The sequence below is a fragment of the Triturus cristatus genome, chromosome 5_1, assembly GCF_964204655.1.
Source record: "Triturus cristatus chromosome 5_1, aTriCri1.1, whole genome shotgun sequence".
Classification (NCBI taxonomy): Eukaryota; Metazoa; Chordata; class Amphibia; order Caudata; family Salamandridae; genus Triturus; species Triturus cristatus.
Window position 1 is genome coordinate 307527831 of NC_140587.1, and position 18345 is coordinate 307546175.

Sequence of the window (18345 nt, forward strand, 5' to 3'; positions counted from 1 at the left end):
AATTCCAGAGGAAGCGCACCACGTGATCGACCCCTGCATGTCGCAAGTGGACCGAAGGTCTTTGCAGCGCGGCTTCTCATTTCCAACGGCTGCTAGTGAATGCTGCACTGACTGCCGCCTGCCTTGGCCCCTTTTGGTGATGACTGGTATTGCGAGACGTTAGACGGACCTCTGTTGGCGTGAGAGAACATTTGGTTAAGTATTAGTGGGTAGCTCCCACTTCTTTGTTTTTGACGTTTTGATACGGCTCTTGCAAAAGCCAAAGCCGAGGGGTGAGTACATTTGTGCTGTGTTGGTTGATTAACCCCTTGATGTTTGTAAAGAGGCCAGTGAAATAACGATGCCTGGTTTCAGTAAGTTTAGAAGGTGGTGTTGTTGTTGTTGTGATAGGGATTCCCGACTGGAGGACTCTTGTCCAATTCCTCCGGCTGGAACTCCCACCTATGAGCTCTATTCTAAACATGGTGTGGGCCCCATCACCTTTAATGAAGTGTGGGTCCGCTATACAAGAAAAGATGGCGTTTTGCAGTGGCCACAAAATGGTAGTTTTGAGCCTGATATATTAGATAATTTGGAAGCTACATTGTTTAAAAGAAAAGCCCGGAAGGCTATGTTGGACTCTTTTCGCCTTTGGCGCAAGGAAGCCAAACAGAAAGAAATAAAACAAGCAAAAAGAGATAGGAAGGAAAAGGGCATGACTGTTATACAGGCTGCCCAGCAGTTTAAAGACAATGAGAATGATTATACAATTGAGGTTTTAGATAGACAACATGGCAGTAGAGAAGTGTTATCCGGTGTTGCCCACTTCCCCTCCAGACAAGGATGTTGACCCAGAAAAGGATCCTTTAATATCCCACCTGTTGAGATTACCCCCTCCCTATGCACAGATTGCCAATGCACTCCTACTAGTGCCGCCCGCTCAACTACCTGTTGTTCCCCAACCGGTCCTTGCACCTCCACCACAGCCCCTTCTGGTAATGCCAATCCCGCCACCTCCATTTGCCTCAGACTCCTTTGCCTTCGACCCCCTTTATACCTGTCACCCCCTCTTATTTCCCCTCTTCTGCCCTACCTAATACCTTGTCCCCTGTCCTTATGTCGAATTCCCCCTCAATTCGTAAGCGGATGGTTGACACTGTTTCTGGCCTTTTGTCCCCTTTCTTTGGGTCGATAAACATGACTCCTGTTCTTCCTCGTAGGCAGACCCGTAGTCAGCTCCCAGGTCCCCAAGAGCGTGATGCGTTAGACCTCCTCGCCCGTAAGTAGATCATGAATGGCCCCCAGTATGGTATACAAGATATCATGGACACTTTTCAGCAGTGGGATGCACCCACACAAAGACATGTTTTTGATACCATGTGTGTCATTCTTGGTCAAGAGTGGGAGGATATGGGTTTAGGATAAGCCCCCCAGGGTCTGCTAGATGTTCAGGCTGACTTTGACAAAGGGATAATTGTGGGTGCTGAGGTTGAGAATGCTGTAAGGACACTTGTCACCTTTAGAACAATGTTCACTTACCGGTCTCTGCCTGAACTAGATCCTTCTGTTAAAAGGAAACTAAAACACTATCCTATGAGAGAGGTTCCTCCGGTGTGGAGAGAAGCGGTTGCACCCCAGGGCGCTAATCCTGGTATACCCGCTCACTTTCAACGTGTATGGGTACATGTTACTTGGAAAAGATATGAGGTTCTGGCCCTTAAACAATCCTTACCAGACCCCCGTGAAAATCCTGCTGGTTATTACAAAGAACTGTCCCAGACTGTTGATGCATGCATTATGAATCTAGCCGATAAAGACATGCTGATGGGAAATGTGGTCCCACAACCATTGTGGGCTAGGATTCGGAAAGAGGACCATGCTCAAGAATTGGGGGCTATACTTGCCGCAGATGGACTCCAAGTGGGTGGTGCTAAACCTGATGCTTTAATTGCAGACCTTCCCGCTAGGATTATTGCCTTGATGAAAACTATGATGCCCGCTCTGCGAGTTAATTGGGATAAGTTAGCTGCCTGTAAGCAAAAGAAAGATGAAAGCATTTCCGACTTTTTTACTCGATTTGAGGAGACGTTTCTTGATCACAGTGGTCAGGATATGAGCACGGAAGGTGGCCAACGATTATTTGTAGATAAATTTGTGTTTAATTTGCTCCCTGAACTTTCCAATAAACTGAAGGATTCCGAAAGTGCGTGGGCCGTTTCCTCTTCTGCCCAGATATTGGCTACTGCTCAGTATTATGAAAATAGGGATAAAGAGGAAAAGGACAAACTTGATAAAAAAGACTAAGGAATTAAAAACGAAAGTTCTTTTGCAACAGGCTTATCCCCCTCGCCCTGCTCAGCGTCAGTTCCAGCCGCTTCCCCAATTCCAGAAGCTGTTGCAAAAACCTCAGCCCTTTGTTCCCCGGCCCCCACTGGGTCCAAATCAATGCGCTTATTGTAAGGAGGAAGGCCACTTCAAAAAAAGTTGCCCAGTTTTGTTGCAGCGTACTGGTGGCATGCCTGGGCCGCGAGGCCGAGGTGGCTACCAGTCAACACCCAGGGGTAGGGGGCGAGGTACATCATCTCAAGACCAGCGTTCCTTTCCCCCTCAAAACTCCATGAATTATTTTGATCAGCAGAATGCTCAGTCTGCCCATTTTTCCAATGATGATTATTATACCGAGGATGAGAGTCAGGGTTTTCATACTAGCTAGGACAGCCATAGACAAAGTGAGTCATATCAGTTCCAGTGGACCAAAATGGGCCTTATGTTAAAGTCGTTGCACTAGGTGTTTCAGAGCCATTTCTATTGGACACTGGTGCAACGAAGAGTTCTATTATCCACTCTAAACTCCCTGGGGCACCTTTGTCTGGCTTAACAAATGTTTCTGTAGGATTTTCTGGCACCCCAGTTCATAACCCAGTTTCTTGTCCTCTGCCCATCTCAATAGGTCCTTATGATTTGGAGGCTCCGCTTATTTTGACAACTGGTTGTGGTGAAAATTTGTTAGGTTTGGACTTGTTAAAAAGACTGTACGCAACATTGCATTGTTCCCCTTCTGGTGTACACCTCACTTTAGGTAAGAAATTGATTTCCCCGGCGTATTTGTCTAAAGACCAACTCCCCCCTGAATTGCGCTCCCTTCCTGCAACCCTCTGGGCTACAGGTCCCAATCATGTTGGTCTTCTGCGGATTCCGCCCTACATCGTCACCCTCAAATCCAATGTCAAGTTACCCCGCATTCCCCAGTACAAGATTTCCAGTGATGGTGAAAGAGCTCTATTGGCTATTATTTATGATTTGGTTCAGAAAGGCGTGATTGAAGAGACAAGGGGAAATGTATGCAATAGTCCTGTTTTACCTGTTCTTAAACGCACTGACTCTTCCCAGCCACCCGTTTATTGTTTTGTGATTGACCTCTGGGAGGTCAACAAGATTGTTGTACCCCAATTTCCTGTCGTCCCAGATATCACTGCCCTATTGACAATGATACCTGCTTCGGCTGCTTGGTTTTCTGTTATTGACCTTAAGAATGCTTTCTTCAGCATTCCTATTGCTGAGGAAAGTAGGGATATTTTCGGCCGAAGTTTCCGGTTCAAGCGTGCTCCTCAAGGCTATTGCGAGAGTCCCTCCATTTACAGTCAAGCTTTGAAAACGCAGCTTGATGCTTTCTCTTTGCCCCCAGGTGCCACCCGTATTCAATACGTAGATGACCTGTAGGTTGCTGCTGATTCTGAGGACACTTGTAAACAGGTTACTATTTCACTGTTACGTCACTTGTCTGACCTTCATCACAAGGTTTCACCCTCTAAATTGCAATATTGTCGCCAAGAGGTTATTTATCTAGGTCATCTCTTGTCGAACGAGGGACGGCGATTGACCCCAGAACATATCCAAGCAATTGCTCAAATGTCTGTACCATGTACACAAAGGGAGGTGCGTGCCTTTTTTGGCATTACCTCTTATTGCAGACAGTGGATTCCAAATTTTTCTTTGCTAGCGAAACCTCTGTTGGCACTCACTCTCAAAGATACACCCCAACCTCTCCCTTGGACTGCGGATTGTCAGAAAAGTTTTACTGATTTACGTACTTCCTTGTGCTCTGCTCCTGTGTTAGGTACTCCTGATTACAGTAAGCCTTCCACACTCTACGTTCATGAGAGAGAAGGTTGCGCATTGTCAGTTTTAACGCAACCATTTGGAGACAAGCAGCGCCCATGTGCCTATTTTTCGGCCACACTAGACCCAGTGGCCAAGGCGTTACCCAGTTGTCTGAAAGCCACAGCACCAGCAGCAGTTTCCATTCGCCAGTCTGCTGGATTGGTACTGGGTAATACTCTTATTGTCATGGTGCCGCATGCAGTAGATACTCTCCTAAATAGAACAAAGACTCAGCACCTTACGAGCGCCCGCTTGTCAGGGTACGAGCTGACGCTCTTGGCCAGCCATGTACATATTAAACGATGAAATACCCTAAACCCAGCCACACTGTTACCGATCCCAGTAGAAACAGGTACCCAGGGGCAGCATGATTGTTTCCTCCGCACAGAGGAGGAGACAAAAGGTAGAGTGGATCTAAAGGACACTCCACTCCTGGACCCGGATGGGATCCTATGGGTGGCTGGTTCTTGTTTTAAGCTCCCCAATGGTGAGACGACTTCCAGTGGCGGACGGTGACATTTGAAAGTGGTGAGGCGTAAAATGTTTGTCATACTTCAGCATAGCGAGCGAGCGTAGCGAGCGTGCCCGAACAACCTAAGGGTGGTTCGGGGGGGTTCTCCCCCGAGAAAATTTTGAAAAAAGAGTGGAAAAATTGTGCATTTTCAAGCACATTTCCAGCTTTCTCGCCATCAAGCTCCCCCTGTCCACTTTTTATTTTACTTTCTTTGAGCCCTTCCTCTGATCTTTGTTTGCTTCTCTCTGCCCTTCTCCTTTCTTGCCTTATTTTCTTACTCCCTTCCTTTCCAGTTTCCCTCCGTTCCATCGTATTTCCATTTTCTTGTCTCCCCTCCTTCTCTATTTATTTTATTCCTTGCCCCTTTCCTTCCTCGCTCGTTCACACTTCCTCTCATCTCTGCATTTACATCTATAACAACATTTCCCTCTCTTCGCATCTCTTCTCTCTTCCTCTCGCGTGCTCCTAATTCTACTCCCTTGTAATTGCTTTCTTCCTTCCTCTTCTTCTTCATCTTATTGACCTTGTCCTACCCCATCTCACCCCTCTCTGTCTTGTAGTTTCTCACCTTTGCACTTCATACACTAGTTTCTCTCCCCTGTCTCTTCTTTTGCCCCCCTGCTTCACCATTCCTTTTTACATCCTTTTTTATCTCTACTCTGTTGTCCCCTTTTTCTCTGTTGTCACTATTGTTTTCACTTCCTGTCTCCCCTTTGCCTCCCCCGTTCTCTTCTCTCCCTCTTGCGGTTCATTACACTCTTCCTCCCACGTCTTTTTCTGCGCCCTTTCCCTCCATCTGTCTCTGTTTGCTCTCCCCTTCTCTTGGGCGCATCCCCTCGCTTCGTACTTGACAGCAGGATTGGGAGCATTCCTCGTATTTTATTAGCTTTCTGTTATACTACTTAGTGTGTGTTGTGTGATGTTATGCTCTCTCGCTGTGCCGTCTGTACTCCTCCACGCTAGCAGCGCACTTCTTCCTAACAAGCCTTGTGCCACACACACAGGCCCCTGTCCGACCACCACTGGAGGCGGGAAGGGGGCCTCATCCACCCCTCCATCTGCCCTAGGTCTGCCCCAAAGGGTGAGTCGCAGTCGTACACCCCCGTTCTCTTGTTCCGGAGCCCGGGGGCAGGGTTTAATGTTAGTCAGATTTATTTCATTCTGTCAAAATGACGAAAGGGTATAGAAATGGAAAGGAAGCTCTGATATTTAGGATGGAAAGTAACTAATCATTTAAAAAAACTACATTTTCAGCCCGAAAAAGATAGTGTCAGATTTTTCTGTAGAGGTATTTTGGAGGATAGAAACACTTGTAGAAAACTACTTTTGTGTGTATTTTTTCAATTTAAATTGGGACTAGTGTGTAAGATAACAGAATGAAGCAAAAATACCCCAAATGGGAGCCCTCGTACCTATGAGTTGGTCAATACCTCCTACCGGAGGCACCTCAGAGCAGGGACTGGCCCTGCCTGGCCTGGGCTCACCGAGGGTGCTGTTATTTTGCCTGTTGCTAGGGTGTGCACATTCCTGGATCCTAATTGAGAATAGGTTGAAGAGTGGAGGTGGGGGCCGGGGTGAAGAGGGGAATTGTCTTGGAACTGTACAGTCGAACCTGGGTGCAAGGAGGGATCTTCGTGCTGTGACGGGAGGGGCTGGGGCAGTCCGGTGTATGAAGAAAGCATTTTTAGGCCAGAGCATGGACCGCCGGCTGGCTAGAGTGCTGGGTAAGTGCAAGTGAGGAGAGAGAGGGGTTCTTATGTGTAAGGGACTGGGCCTCAGTCGAAGGGCTCGGTGACGGTGTACTGTACAGTGTACATACACATTACAAAATACAAACGCTTAAGCCTCCACATTATAGTGAGTGATACATACCAGAGTCAAAACTCGCTGCTGGCTGCTGCACTGTGTCTCGTCTGCTCGTCGTGCTCGCTCCGACTCGTGACTCTCTCTGACTGTGACTCCTCGCACCTCGTGTGTGTCGTCTCGTGTGTGTCGTGTGGCAGGCAGCAGGCACTGGCGTGGTGACGTGGTGCGCCGACAGCGTAGAGAGAGACTAAAATGGCCAATCACTACTGCATGGCTTCACATTGCCGCAGTGTGATTGGCCATACCATACGTACGGCGCACCATGACTCACTCGACTGCTGCACTGCGCACGCTGCGCGGACCGCGGTGAATAGACTCAGCCAACCCTGGCGCTGCATTACCAGCGCCACTGTGCCAGTAGTGCCAGGATTGGCTTAAGAGCAGGGTTAGTCCCTGCCCATAATGAGACCCGGGGGGGGGGGGGGCTGCGTTATGAGACGCACCCTCGGGTCCCAGTCACCACTGTAGTAGTCAAAGTTTCTAAGTGCCACACACACACGTGTGCGCATGTTCAGGCCAGGATTCCAGAATAGAGCCCAAAACTTGACATGCGCATTGCGCACTGCTGTCTGCTGGACTGCTGCGCGCTGCTATTTCCACGTCAACGGCAGCCCCGCCCCCACACACACCCACAGACTGCGTCGCGCACTCAGTGAAACTGAAAAGGACTTTCAGGCTGGATTGGAACGTAAATGCCCTTGCAGGAGTTTGCGTCCATTGGGGGCGTTGGGGCTGTTCCAGCTTAGTGGGGCAACGCCCCCAATGGACGCACCGCCACTGACGACTTCGGCCTATGCAGTCACTACTTTGTACACAATTGTGGAAACAGCACGCATTAGGCACAATTCAGCCCAGGCAGCTGAATTGATAGCTCTGACTAGAGCTTGTGTGTTGGCTGAAGGAAAGAGAGTGAATGTGTTCACTGATAGCCAGTATGCGTTTGGAGTGGCCCACAGTTTTGGCCGCCTGTGGAGGGAAAGAGGATTTCTCACCTCCCACGGCACTAAGATACGGCATGGTCAGTTGGTAAAGGACCTTCTCGAATCACTTACCTTGCCCACTCAGATAGCAATTGTCAAGTGTAGTGCGCATAAGAGGATCACTGATGATGTGGGTCGAGGAAATGCTTTTGCAGACCAGACAGCGAAAGAGACAGCCAGAGACGTTACAAGCCGCATGTATGTTGTGGGCCCTGCTAGATGGGTCAGACAAGGAGGGATGTGTGAGGACACAATAGAAAGTGTAAAAATGATCCAGGTAGAGGCTACAGAGAAAGAACTGAGTAAGTGGAGAGAGGGTACAGGAATGTTGGACGTGACAGGGTGTTGGACGTAATTGTCGGAACATCAGCGCTGGCTGTTACCAGACGCCTATGTACTTCCAGTAGATACCATGGCACATGGTCCAGCCCACATTAGTGCTAAAGGGATATACAAACTTCTGGCCCCTGTATGGCAGAATGTGGGGATCCCTAAATGCGCAGATAATCTGGTTAAGCACTGTATTGTTTGCTTGATGCACAATCCAGGGAAGGGAACACCAACCCCAGTAGGCCATTTTGCCCCTCCAATGTACCCTTTTGAGGTGTTGCAAATAGATTACATTCACATGGAGCGATGTAATAATCTGAAGTATGTCCTTGTGGTGGTGTGTGCCTTTTCTAGATGGATAGAGGCCTACCCCCTAAAGGATAATACTGCTCTGTCTACGGCTAAAGTCCTTTTGAAGGAGTTTTTCCCGAGGTTCGGCTTGCCTCGAATTGTCTGGAGTGACAATGGAAGTGAATTCGTGGGTCAGATAATGCAGAAAGTGTGTGCAGGTCTTGGTATCAGACAGAAATTTCATGCGGCAAACCACCCTCAGTCAGCAGGTTTGGTGGAATGCTATAATGGTACTCTTAAGCTCAGGCTCGCGAAGATACAGGCCAGCTCGGGTCTTGCCTGGCCCGATGCTTTACCCTTGACTCTTTTGTCTACTCGAACAACTGTTCATTCCCGTATGGGACTCAGACCCTACGAGGTTGTGTTTGGATGCCCAGCAAATGTCTGGGGAGTCCCAAGGCCAAAGAAGTATTCCGAGATAGAGCATCCAATGTTGATTGATTATTTGCATGACCTCACCACTAAATTGCGTGTCCTTCATCAACAGGTACAAGACGCTTTGCCTCAGGCTTCTACTGATCCTGGTCATACCATACAACCCGGCGATTGGGTGTGTGTGAAGAATTTTCAAAGATCAAAGAACTTGGAACCTCGCTGGAATGAGCCTCGTCAAGTATTATTAACAACACGCACAGCTGTGAAGGTGGTCGGAAAGAAAAATTGGATCCACGGTGTGCATTGTGAGAAGGTACCGTTGCCTTTGCCTTATGATCGGTGGGTCCGTGAAGGTATTGGCGATTTTGAAGGTGAAAGGGTCCCCCGATTCGTACCTTTTAGCAATGCACACCTAGATTGGACTCGATCTGAGAAAGAGGATGATGACGTTCTGCAGGACGCTGTACCACCACATCTCAGGTTGAACACGACTAATCCGGAGACACTTTTTCAGGACCAGACTGTGCCGAATAAAACGAGATACAATTTGAGGCCTAGAGTGGCTAGAGACAATTGAGAAATTTTCTTTTGATTACGCTTTTCAGTGATACTGACCATCCAATTAGGTTGCAGGGTCGTGGTAAGAGTCTTAGTTTGTGACCTTAGTAGTGGCAATAGGCCTGCAGGACTTGCAGTGTCATAGGACGGCTGATAATCACAGCTGAGTGAAGAAGGAAGACTGCCACGAGCAACATTTAGAGGATGGTGTTAAAAATAAGCTCGTAACACGCAGAATAAAGTTGATCTGATGTTTAATCAGGAATATGAATAAGAAGGCATCAACAGACTCCGTTCATCACGATCCCCAGCTCCAGTCTGAACCTTCCCCCACTAACATTCTATATGACATCTCTATATTCTAGAAATAACATTCCAACTAGATTACAACACATCCCCCCTACTTAGAGAAATTAATAAACATAGTATACAAAGAACATTCCCCAAAACGAAATACAGAAAATAGGTAACAAAAATAAAAGTACAATAAAATGACACTCACATCTGCCAAATTAGCATAATCAGGGCCTACCCTCCAAGGAGATACAACTCAGAGTCACAATTACTGTAACTCATAATCACTGAATCTCCTTGGCATGTGTTTCTCTCTTGAAGGACGCACACCAAATGGCATAGCACCCCCACTCTCAGGAATCCCACTACAAGATTCCGCACCATTTTCACAAACACCCCCTTCTACATCATCACTGCGAGAATTGCCATGATACTTCACCAACCTGGACATGCTCCACATAGCACCAGAATCTACTCTCACTACATTTTTCCTGATGGTCACAATAGTAAAGGGACCAAGGAAAGAGGACTCTCCTTTCAAACAATGTCTAGGATTCTTCACCAACACCCTGTCCCCTACATTCCACTTCCTGCACTTAACCCTCATTCTCAGATCATAATCAGCCTTGTACTTATGCTGATACTCTAAGACTTTACTATGACAGTCCTCTCTGCTCACCACAGGCCCAGAGGACACAGGCAACCAAAAAGGATTAAGTTTCGATGTAGCCTTTCTGCCCCTCAAGACTTCAAACGGCGAAATCTGAGTAACCGCATTGGGTGCAGTACGATGCGCCCACCACATGTCCCTCAAAACCCCACTGAACGAAACCCTCAAAGACAATGCCCGTTGAGCACAATCTTTTACCATCCTGTTCATCCTCTCAGACAACCCATTAGCCTGTGGAGCATACAATTCTGTCTTTTGATGTACAATACCATGATCCCTGAGAAAATCAACCATCTCATGGGACACAAATTGCACACCATTGTCCGTGACAAGAAACTTTGGAAACCCCTCCAATGAGAAAACATCTTTCAAAAAGTCAATAACCACCTTCGTGGTCACAGAACTCACACACTTGGTAACCACCCACTTAGAAGTATAATCTACCAGCATAATAACAAAACGTTCATAAGATGGCAGCAACTCAAAAGGGCCCACAATATCCAAACCTAACTTTGACCAGACCACATCCGGAACCAAAACAGGAGACAATGGAGCCTTACTAACGACATGTGACTTATCACTAATGGCACAGGAAACACACTCTCTTACCACCTCCTCAACCATGCGATCCATCCCTGGCCACCAGTACCGTTCTCTCACTCTAGCCTTTGTAAGACTCCGCCCCAAATGGCCTTCATGGCCCGTGTTAACAATCCTCTCCCTGAACTCAACTGGAGGAATCACCCTCTCACCTCTCATGAGATTACCCCCAGTGAAAGACAAGTCATCCCTAACCAGCCAGTCAGCTCTCATATTTGAATCCAAGGTTTTGCAGTCAGGCCAACCCTGAGTCACCCAGACCTTTAGTGACTCCAAGGTTTTATCCTTGTTGACCCCCTCAATCCAAGATTCCAAAGACAAGGATGGCTCAACCACCCAACATACAACATCACTTTCACAACCTCCACTCACTGTGTTGACAGGCAATCTAGAAAGACAATCTGCCGTCTTATTGCTGGAACCTGGTATATATTGTACAACAAAATTGTACTCCTGCAACCCCTCACTCCATCGTTTTATCCTAGGAGTAATATGTTCGCTATGTCTGCAAGAAAAGATCTGCACCAGTGGGCGATGGTCCGTCCTCACCAAAAATGGTATCCCCCACAAATAAAACTTGAAATGCTGAACAGCCCAGAACACACTTAAAGCTTCCCTCTCTATGCACGAATAATTAACCTCCGCATCCCTAAGTGCTCTCGAGGCAAAAGCCACCGTCCTCTGCTCACCATTAACCACTTGGGATAAAACAGCTCCCAACCCCTTAAGACTGGCATCTGTGGTCAAGATCGTTTTGTTATTAACATCAAAATGACCAAGAGTGGGCATCCTTCCAATCTCCCCTTTGACAACCTCAAAAGCTTCCTGACACTTCTCCGACCACGCAAAGACTGACCCTTTTTTAAGCAAAACTCTGATAGGTTCAGTTACACTCGCAAACCCTCTGACAAATTTGGAGTAGAACTCAGCAAGCCCCAGAAACGATCTCACCTGCTCCTTATCTTTTGGCACAGGAGCTTCAACCACACTCCGTGCAAGTTCAAGCTTGGGCTGGATTCCTTCCCCCGATATCAAATGACCAAGATAAGTGACAGTGTGAACACCAATACGACACTTTTCTTTCTTCACAGTCAACCCCTTTTTCTTAAGTCTCTCCAAAACCTCGTCAAAGTCCTATTATGTCCTTCAACATCCTTACCATAAATCAATATATCGTCTTGAAAGAACAATATATTCTTCACCTCACCAAGCACTTTCTTCATAATTCTTTGAAAGCACGCTGCGGCTGACGCCAGCCCAAATGGCATTCTTAAAAACTGATAGGCTCCAAGTGGTGTCACAAATGAGGTGAGGTGCCTCGAGTCTTTATGCAAAGGAATCTGGTGGTATGCAGAGGACAGGTCCAACACACTAAAAATGCACGCCCCCTTAAGCATACTCAACGACTCAGAAATATTTGGCAAAGGTTGCCTGTCCACCCAGATCCACTCATTCAGGCTTCTCAGGTCAACACACATCCTGACCCCAGCACCACCATCCTTCGAGGCTAAAACAACGGGCGCCAACCACTCTGAGGCTTCAATCTCCTCAATAACACCCAGACTCAACAACCTATCAAGTTCAGTCTTGAGGGGTCCCATCATCATGTTGGGTACCCTCCTCACTTTATGAACACAAGGTATGGCTCTGTCCTTAAGAATGATCTGATGTTCAAACCCTTTGAGACAGCCCAGCTTATCGGTAAAGACCTCAGGAAACCTCCTAATACATTCATTACTTAGCTCACTCCCAAACCCACACTTATCCTTATCATCAACCAACATGACTTGGTCTTTGGGATCTTGAGCATTGGGATTAAGCATAATCCCCAAATCCCTTTGATGTCTCCATCCCAACAAGTTATCGCCCCGTTCAGCCACATACACCTTCCCTAACGTATCACGTTCCTTGAATCTGATACAAGCCTCAATATATCCTAAAACATTGATTTTAGTACCTCCATAGCTGACTGGATTAATATCTGGGGGGAAAAGCGTGACATTGTCCAAGCCTACCACTTCATCCCATTGTTTGTTCCCAATCATTGTGAAAGGTGATCCCGAATCAGCAAGTACTAAGAACTCATAGCTATCCACCAGGATCTTGCATTCCGGCATGGATAGTTTTCCAGCATCCACTCCACCACTCTCCTCATCCACCTTTAAGATTATAGTACGCACCACCTCAGTTTTCTTCTCCCCTACTCTGGTAGACTTGCATACACGAGCATAGTGACCCTTGACCCCACATTTCATGCAAATGGAGTCCTTTGCATAACAATGAGGATAGTTGGAAAAGTGATTCGTGCTTCCACATCTATAACACTTTATCTTGGGTATCTCTCTATTACCCTTTTCCCCATCACTCTTAGTGACGTGAGAACTTGAACGATCTTCACAGTCTTGTTTTGAAGGAAAATTCTTCAGGACCCCACCAGCAGTCTTTGTATCCCTGTGAGAAGTCTTATACTTCTCAGACAATTTAATCTTAGCCACATTTTCAGAATCTAACGAACTTTCTTCCTCTGTTAAGGCATGAACATCACTCGTATTCACTTTCTTCCCCTCACCCCTCACATTCATCTCTTTCACCCAAGAGGTAGTATTCTCCATTCCTTCAACTATTGAAACAGCCTCCACCAAAGTTGGATTCTTTGACAATAGCTTTTCTTGTACACGTGTGCTATTCGTGCACCTCACAAGCTGGTCCCTAACTAAAGAATCAGAAAGGTCACCGAACTCGCAAGTTCTGGCCAAGGTTTTGAGAGAGGCTACATAGCTCTTGACACGTTCATTACTGCCTTGAGTCCTGGTAAAGAATTTGTGTCTCTCAAGTACCACGTTTATACGTGGACCAAAGTACCCTTCCAGCATTCCCATGGACATTTCATATACATCACTAGCTTCACCCTCCGCTGATCCTACTGGAATGAGATCAATACTATCATAAATGTTACGCCCCTCAACTCCTAAATTATGCAGTAAAATGGCTTGTTTTCTAACTGCTGAAAACTTTTCTCCTCCTATTGCAACAATATATGAATCAAATAAATTCCTCCATCTCTTCCAGGGTAAAATAGGATCTCCTTTCTCTGATAGAAATGCCGGTGGTTGGGACATGCTGGTTGGAGTAGCCATTATTAACTGAATTTAGATTAAGCAATTAAATAATGTAAACAACCTGAAAACAAGTCTTGAATGAAACTTATATGTAAAATAATAAACTAACACAAGAAAAGTAGTCAACGCTGTCCAAAAGTCTTGAATGAAACTTATATATAAAATAATAAACTAACACAAGAAAAGTAGTCACCGCTGTCCAAAAGATTTCATTAATCCATCTTAATAATGAGTTGTAAACAAACTCACAGACAAATTGTTTGTTGTATGCCACTTGAAGAAGAGATGCCGTAAATCGACGACTTTCCGGTGGTTTATAACGCTTCTGGTTCAGCCTCCGTGTTTCATTCCTGCTATGACACTTGAAGAAAAGATGCCGTAAATCGACGACTTTCCGGTCGTTTATAACGCTTCTGGTTCAGCCTCCGTGTTTCATTCCACTTCCACTCCCGTAATGAATAAAACACAAAAAAAAACAAAAAAAAATGGCCGACACATAAGCGTAGAAACGTAATGCGTGTCCTTTGCGTGATGACAGAAGCCGTAGATGAACTGCGTGATGAACGATGAGTCTCGGCGCTCGTGAGTGAATCGTCGCGAGCGAAGAATGCCACACAGTGTTTTAAAAAATGGCAAAACTTGCAACGGCAAATGTAAGTACGCAGTCACTCTTTTCCTTCTCGTTTTTCTTTAAAAAAAAACACATTCGAGTGAGAACAGCACTCACCAAAGTCTGAAGATCTGACATAGTCTGAAGGTCTGGAAATAGTCCAAATACATCTCCCTCGAAGTCGGAGTGTCTTGAAGGCCGATGTTAATCGTGGGTTTTTATAAGTCCTCAGGGGAATTGATGCCTAGACTCACTTGTCCCCAATCAAGTAAGATAGTCGCTCGTCGCCAGTGTTAAAAATAAGCTCGTAACACGCAGAATAAAGTTGATCTGATGTTCAATCAGGAATATGAATAAGAAGGCATCAACAGACTCCGTTCATCACGATCCCCAGCTCCAGTCTGAACCTTCCCCCACTAACATTCTATATGACATCTCTATATTCTAGAAATAACATTCCAACTAGATTACAACAGATGGATTCTATTATATTAAGGAAAAATAATAAGAAGGATAAAATGAAGAAGAAATATTGCAAATTATTGTATAATAGATGTGGTATAACGTTGTTTATTTTAATCTTTTTATGTATTATATTAGCTTGTGTGGGTTGGGTTACTTATATTATGCAGCAGACACCTACACCTACCTCCCATCCCGTGTCTTTTCGCACCACTGCCTCCCCGCACCAGTTACATACACTACCAGAACATGAGCAAAGTAGGAGAATGGAATATTTCAATAATTCATTCATTCAATTGTTGCACCAGCATCAATTGTTGGTCAATACCACCGATTGTTGGGTTTGTGGACTCTTGCCCCATACTAGGGATAAAGGGATGCCATATTTAGTTTTACCTTTTTCCCTGGGGCGGTCTGCTTGGGCTTATGTGTCTATGTTCTCTAATGCATACGAGAACCAACCCCAACACCCTGTTGGTCCATATGGGGGTGGGGTTGACGTTAGTCATGACCCTCTGGTAAGGGGAATATGGGCTATGACCAAATATTACAGTAAAATTAATAAGTTCTCCGCCGACGAACGACGGGCATACATTGGCTGGAACGTGACCCATTATGTTACTAGCCTTACAGATAGGGCCAGACGAAAGAGATCCCCACCCATATGGACTGTACCCCACCGAGGCCACCTGTGTCTCCAAGGAAATGGTCAGAATGCTAAGGCCCAATTGGGAACGAGCTCTTGTGCACATACATATACCTATGCATCTCAGACTTCTCCACCGTTAGTGCCATCTCAGGGAACGTATTTCGTTTGCCATGACAGGGCCTATACATGGTTACCAACTAATTTCTCAGGGTCATGTTACGTGGCTTTTCTCCTTCCTCCGACATATACCGCCCCTTCGGGACATCACAGAAATAGGTACAGTAGGGGCGTCATTAATTCAGAAGATACAGCAGGACAAGAGGGAGGCGACTTTTTCAAAGGATTCCTCCCATTTTGGGGCCCTATGGCCAATAGCAGAAACATAAGGCACCTCACTCGAGTTGTTGAGGCAACGATAGATGAAACTGTAGGGGCACTGAGTAACCTCACAGCCGAGCTTCAGGCGGACCGTCTTATGACATTACAAAACAGGATGGTTTTAGATATCATTCTTGCGGACCGTGGTGGAGTATGTAAATTGATTAGATCCAGCTGTTGCATTTACATACCTGACAACGCCCCTACAGTATACCAGGCCATCTCTAAATTGCATCTGATCGCTGAGTCCATTCACCAGGACGAAGGAGATTGGTCTTTGACAGGATGGTTTTGGGGATTACTGTCCACATGGGGATGGAAAGTACTGACTTTAATTGGAATGATTTTGGCCATTATCTTCTCATGTTGCCTCTGTCTACAATGTGGTCCTGCTATCTGCGGCCTTTGTGCCACCATGTGTGTTCCAAGGCCTGTCTCACAGAAAGCAGAAAATATGAAAATGATGTTGCAGCAACAACTTGACGACCTCATGGCTATTGACATTGACTCAGATTAACGTGAGTCTGTGTGTTTTGCCTGCGTAATGGCAAAAGGAGGGTCTGAGGTAATTTAGTTTCGACTCCATTTTGTATTCCGTCGCCATTTTGTGTTGCCCTCACTCAGGCAGCTCGGCGAACGAAGTGTTTCTGCCCTTTGTACTGCTACGTGTCAAATAACCCCCCCTCCTTGTCGTGAAGCCAATTCCAGGAACTAGCCGAACTGACTTGTCTAGACTGACTAATCCTTGTCCCAACTATCTGTTGGCCTTCGGTATTCTTTCCCTGTATTATCCTATTTTGCAAGTCGTCCTTTGAAGCACACAAACACGTCCTGCCATTACTGATTGACCTATAGGTGCTGTCATTGATTGACTTATGGGGTTGGGCAAGAACACGACTCAAGGGGGACGTTCTGGTTACATGGTGCCTTGTTTTGAATGTTTTCCTGCTGGCTAATATTTGGTGCAAGGGGAGTGTTTTTCTTTGGGTGTATATGGTTATAAAAGACTTTCATCCACGGAGTAAAGTGGCAGTCTCCTGAGAACCTACCACTGATGTACTTCTAGGATAACTGTGCGTAGCTGCAGCTAATAAATTTGGTTTTCTACGCTAACAGAGTATTCCGTGTCTCTGTACAACAAGGCAGGTGAACTCGGAGATTTCAGGCGTGCCCTGCCCCGCCAGCCCCTTAAAGGCCCCGTTCTTCACACTGGAGATAGGGGTTTAAAATAATACCCCATAGGAAATAATGTTTGTGAATACCTAAAAGTAGTACACATACCTTAAACATGTTAGCTAGCTCAAAAGTAAAAGTTTGTGAATCAAGTCCCGTGTGTCGTACTGGTTGGTTTGTTATTTGAGAAAAGAGCCATACTGATAAGGTCTGATCAATTAAATGGCATGGTGCTGTTAAAACTGACAGAAAACAGCTCTAGACTGCACCACAACATATCCATTACTAAGTTCTTAAATATCACTGTGAGCATCTATGGAGACTTCAGGTTCTGCATTGATACTAAAAGCAACATGGCATAATTTATACTGGGTTAGAAACTGGACCAAAGTCCATTTGTGTATGGTGCATTTGTAACCATTTCTTTTGATGGAGATCGCTAAATATAACTGAGCCTCATACACATGCTGTTGACCTACATATCATCAGTGCTTTCATATTATTTAAAATACTGGGTGGAGATTAACTGACCTCGGAGGTCAGTTAATATCCATTCTCTCTGTGAGGAAATATCCTACACTTATGAAATGCGCCAATAGAAGTTGTTCATGAGCCTGGATGAATTCGAACCCCAGTTTTGACTCAATGACAAGTCACTCAGATTTATGTAGGACATACAATTCAACCTCAAGGAATACATTACCAAGAAAACCCAATTGACTTGGTACCAGCTCTTGCCGATGAAGAAAGTGAAGCCATTCCTTCCTGATTGCAGCGTCAGACCTGCTACCCAATCCATGGTACTGTTGTACCAGGATGATGTCACCACACTGCTCCATAGCTTCTCAGACTCCACTCTCCTACATGCATCAGCATGCCTCATGAAGGGCCTGAAGTATTACCTAAAGATGAGTGAGCCAACAAATTCATAGGAAGAGCTGAGCCAAAGCCGAGCCAAAGGTTTGGCTCAGATCTAAGAGCCCATGCATGAACCGAGCCATGAAAATGTTTGCTACGTAAATCATACAACAATTATGACGTATAACGTGAGAGTCTCGGCAAAATAAAAAAATGGGTATTTCTTTAACGTGTGGTAACGTTGGCATTAAATGTCACTTTATAGCACTGCACTGATAAGTACTTATTAAGGTTTTTAAACTTGACAAATTAGTGAACAGAGACAAAACAGTTGTTTTGTTAATCCTATATGGGGCCCAGATTATCTTAAAGCAATATTACAGTCTATTAAATCAAACAATAGGTTTTTGTACAACTG

At 45.7% G+C, this 18345-nt stretch overlaps 1 protein-coding gene across 1 annotated transcript; it reads left to right on the forward strand.

The window, feature by feature from the left end:
* Positions 1 to 14984: 14984 nt before the first annotated feature.
* LOC146830842 (endogenous retrovirus group PABLB member 1 Env polyprotein-like) lies at positions 14985 to 16557 on the forward strand. Its single transcript, XM_085604070.1, has one exon. The coding sequence runs from the start codon at positions 15034 to 15036 to the stop codon at positions 16411 to 16413; it is 1380 nt and encodes a 459-aa protein (XP_085460196.1). The 5' UTR covers positions 14985 to 15033; the 3' UTR covers positions 16414 to 16557.
* Positions 16558 to 18345: the final 1788 nt, after the last annotated feature.

Excerpts from the sequence above, each read along its gene's own strand:
- LOC146830842 (XM_085604070.1), top strand. The coding sequence starts at position 15,034 with ATGCAGCAGACACCTACACCTACCTCCCATCCCGTGTCTTTTCGCACC.